General features: G+C 57.9%; 1 protein-coding gene across 1 annotated transcript; it reads right to left on the bottom strand.

Annotated features, from left to right (window-relative positions):
- Nucleotides 1-520: 520 nt before the first annotated feature.
- Nucleotides 521-883, bottom strand: LOC136503138 (uncharacterized mitochondrial protein AtMg00810-like). The gene has a single exon (XM_066498312.1). The coding sequence runs from the start codon at nucleotides 881-883 to the stop codon at nucleotides 521-523; it is 363 nt and encodes a 120-aa protein (XP_066354409.1).
- Nucleotides 884-4,314: the final 3,431 nt, after the last annotated feature.

Raw genomic sequence — 4,314 nt, 5'->3', positions numbered from 1 at the left:
TCCTTCAGCTCCGAGAGTCGAAGACGTCCGAGCGGCTTGGTGAGGACGTCCGCGAGTTGTCGACCAGTTTCGACGAACTCGATGACGATCTACCCTTCATCAACACAATCCCTGAGGAAGTGGAACTTTATGTCGATGTGTTTACTCCGGTCGTGCAGAACCAGATTCTTCGCGATGGCGATGGCGGGCTGGTTGTCCACCATCAGTGCTGGTGGGTGAGCTTCCTCACCGGCCAGCTCACCCAACAGCCGGCGCAGCCACACAACTTGGCACGCCACTGTGGCCGCCGCTATGTACTCTGCCTCGCACGTAGATAGCGCCACCACCTTTTGTTTCAGCGACAGCCATGAAATTAGAGCCGACCCGAGAAAGACGAGCACGCCAGAGGTGCTCCGCCGTCCGTCGATGTCCCCCGCCATGTCTGTATCGCTGAAGACAGTGAGCTGCAGCCTACTTCCGCTGGTCTTGGGGAAAACGATCCCGTGATCCACCGTCCCCTTGATGTAGCGTAGTAGCCGCTTCACTGCACCCAGTGATCCTCTCTGGGATTCTCCATGAAGCGACTGACGTAGACCACGGCGAACGCGATGTCCGGCCTTGTGTGGACTAGGTAGCGCAGACCACCGACAATGCTCCGGTAGAGTGTTGCATCCACCTTCGCCGCGGTATTGGCCTTCGTCAGCTTCAGCCGCTCCTCCATCGTAGTCACACATGGTTTGCACTCGGCCATGCCGCTCCGTTCCAACAGCTTGGAGGCGTACGCACTCTGACCGAGCGTGAGTGCCTCCCTCCCCTGTCTCACCTTGATACCGAGGTAGTAGGTGAGTGCCCCGAGATCGCTCATTCGAAAACGAGCTGCCATCTCACGCTTGAAGCTGCCCATGTCCTCCGTGCGCACGCCAGTGATGATCAAGTCATCCACGTACATGCCGACGACGAGCTCCTCCTTCCCCTGTCGCCGTGTGTAGAGCGTGTGCTCGGTTGCGCACCTTTGAAACCCAAGCTCGCCTAGCGTGGCGTCAAGCTTGGCGTTCCATGCTCGAGGGGCCTGCCGCAGCCCGTAGAGCATCTTGCGCAGTTGGAGCACCCTATGCTCCTCTCCTTTGATGGTGAAGCTTGGAGGTTGCTTGACGAAGACCGTTTTCGCCAGCTCACCATTGAGGAAGGCTGATTTAACGTCCAAATGATGGATGCGCTAGTCCTTTGCTGCTACCAAAGCCAGTAGCAAACGGACAGACTCTATGCGCGCTACCGGTGCAAAGACTTCCTCGAAGTCGATGCCCTCGCACTGTATAAAACCTCGGGCCATGAGGTGCGCCTTGTGCTTGACAACGGCGCCGTGCTTGTTCCGCTTGACCTTGTATACCCACTTCAGGCTGATCGGACGGCATCCTAGAGGTGGATCGATGAGCTGCCAAGTCTCATTTTCCTCGATCGCCTTCATCTCCTCCAGCATCGCCCGTCGGCAGTTTCCATCGTGCTCAGCTAGCGCTAACGTGGGTGGTTCCTCTGCACTGACGGGCAGCAGCTCTGGGTCATTGAGTAGCCTACCCACCAGACCTGAGGGACCTGTGCCACCGACGATGTCGTCCAGCCTACGGAACCGCACCTCCTCACCTTCGTGGTAGGCGTCCATGAACTTAGTGATGTCACTTGGAGGTGAGGCGAACTCGATCGGCGACGATGGAGTTCCCTGTTCTGCCTGAGTGCTCGACAGAGCACCTGAACAGCTCGTCACAACTCCTACAGTACTCGGCATGACTGCAGGAGTGCTCAGCCTCAATCTTGGGGTGGTCAGCACCACTGCAAGGCGTCTTGGTTCCACTACAGGAGTGCTCGGTACCCGTCCTATAGTGGTTGCCGCCACTGCAGAACCTCCCGGCACCACTCCTGGTGTGCTTGGCATCCCTCTAGAAGTGCTCGGCTCTCCTCCTGGTGTGCTCGGCATCCCTCCCAAAGTGCTCGGCACTGCCCCAGGAGTGCTCGGCTCTACCACCGGAGTGCTCGGTGCTCCTCCCGGACTGCTTGGCACCTCTTCCCCAGCGTCTCCACTCCCGTGGATGACCAAGTGCCCGACGACGAAGTTGCTGGTGAAGCCGCCAGCTTCCCTCGTGCTGGAACTGCTCTAGTCCCAAGCGGCCTTCTCGTCGAACACGACGTCGCGTGAGACAAGTACCTTGTCTCCGCGTGGGTCGTAGAGTCGGTATGCCTTGGTACCCTCCGCGTAGCCCAGGAACACTGTCGGTGTGCTCCTATCCTCTAGCTTGGTGAGGTTCGGCTTTGTTTTCCTGACGTGGCCAATGCAACTGAATGTTCGAAGGAAGGACACACTCGGCTTCTACCCATACCAAGCCTCGAATGGCGTCTTGCCCGCTAGGGCCTTGGTGGGAGCATGGTTGAGGATGAACACCGCTATGGTCACCGCCTCTCCCTAGAACTTTGCCGGCATTTCCTTGGCCTTCATCATGGATCGAGCCATGCCGACCACCGTCTGGTTCCGTCGCTCCACCATGCCATTCTGCTGTGGCGAATATGGCGCGGTGTGATTTCGCACCACACCCTGATCCGCGCAGTACGTAGTGAACTCCACCGAAGTGAATTCATCGCCCTGATCAGTCCTCGGCATGCGGAGCTTCTTGCCGCTCTCGGCGTCCGCACGCGTCTTGAACTTCTTGATCATCGTCACCGCTTCGTCCTTGCTCATCAGGAGTTGTAGCCACATGTAGCGACTGCAATCATCCACGAGTAGGTGGAAGTACCGCTGACCACCGCCAGTGGCTGGCGTGATCAGCCCGCAGAGATCGCCGTGGATGAGCTCGAGAGCGTCCTTCACGCGATACTTGGCCGCCTTTGGGAACGGCAACCTTCTCTGCTTCTCAGCTAGGCAGCTATCACACAGCTCGCCTCCGTGCGTGATGTGGGGTAGCCCTCAGACCATCTTCTCCAGCCGACCAAGTGCGTCGAAGCTGAGATGTCCAAACCGAGCATGCCACAACCATGGCTCCTCGGTATGCCTTGCCGCCAGGCACACCGGCTGCTCTACCTTCAGGTCGAGCAGGTACAACCGATTCTGGGACCTCTTCACCTTGGCTAGAAGTCTCTGCTCCCGGTCCCTGATCCTAAGGACACCATCCTTGATCAGTACTTTGCTACCGCGCTCATCCAGCTGGCCAATGTTGATGATGCTTGAGCGCAGCTGCGGGATGTAATATACATCCGTTAGCGCATGGTGCTCCTCGTTCTGGCACCTAAAGATGATGGTGCCATGCCCTTGGATTGCCACCCTTGAGCCGTCACCAAACTGCACCGTACTGGTAACATCATCGTCGAGCTCAGAGAAGGCTTCCTTGGAGCCCGTCATGTGGTTGCTAGCACTGGAGTCCAGATACCACCGCTGCTCCTGGTCGGCGCCCACATGTCCGAGGTGCACTTAGGCGCTCGGTTCGTTGATGTTGACAGCCTTCAGGGCCTTCCCAAACCCTTCCACCGCCATCACCTCCACCTTCTCCTCGACCTCGATGTCGTGTAGTGCACAGAACGTCGCCATCAGGATAGTGGCCTCGTCCTTATCACTGGCTTGTGCTAGATGAGCCTCAGCATTCTTGTCCTGCTTGCGGTTTGGGCACTCCCGTGCCCAATGGTCCATCTTCCCGTAGCGCCGACAGGCGTTGGGGACGACCTGCTTCTTCTTCTCCGAAGAAGCCCTGTCATGGCGCTTGCCATCGCCACCGTGGCTGGAGGAGGCCGCCTTCCCAGAGTTCCTCTGAGCAGCCCACTCCTCTTCTGTCAGCAGGAGTTTTCCGCTGTCCTTTGTTGATGTCGCCTGCTCTAGGCGCTCGTCCACCGCCCTCAGACGGCCTATCACATCCTCAACAGTGAGGGTGGACAAGTCCAGCATCGTCTCTATGGACAGAGCGATCTGGATGTACTTTGCCGACATGAAGTGGAGGTACATGGAGACTGCCTCCTCTTTGTTGATGGTGACACCGTGGCTCTTCAGCTTGCTGATGAGCATCTGCAGGCGGAAGGAGAAGTCCTCCACCGTTTCAACATCCTTGAACTTGTGGTTGCCGTACTCCTACTTCAGAAGCTGGGCTGTCGCCTTCTTTGCGCGGTTGAAACCAATGCGCATCACCGCAATAGCCTCCCACGCCTCCTTAGCAGAGCTCTTCGCCCCCAACGGCTCCCTGTACTCCACCGGTACAGCAGCGAGGATAGCCTCCAATGCTGACATATCATCTTCCTCATTATCGGTGCCATTGTCAACAACATTCCAGAGTCGTCGGGCTCTGAGCTTAACCTTCATGGTCACCG

The sequence above is a fragment of the Miscanthus floridulus genome, chromosome 14 (assembly GCF_019320115.1).
Source record: "Miscanthus floridulus cultivar M001 chromosome 14, ASM1932011v1, whole genome shotgun sequence".
NCBI lineage: Eukaryota > Viridiplantae > Streptophyta > Magnoliopsida > Poales > Poaceae > Miscanthus > Miscanthus floridulus.
Note: the sequence above shows the minus strand (reverse complement) of the source record. Positions and strands in the feature narration are given on the sequence as shown.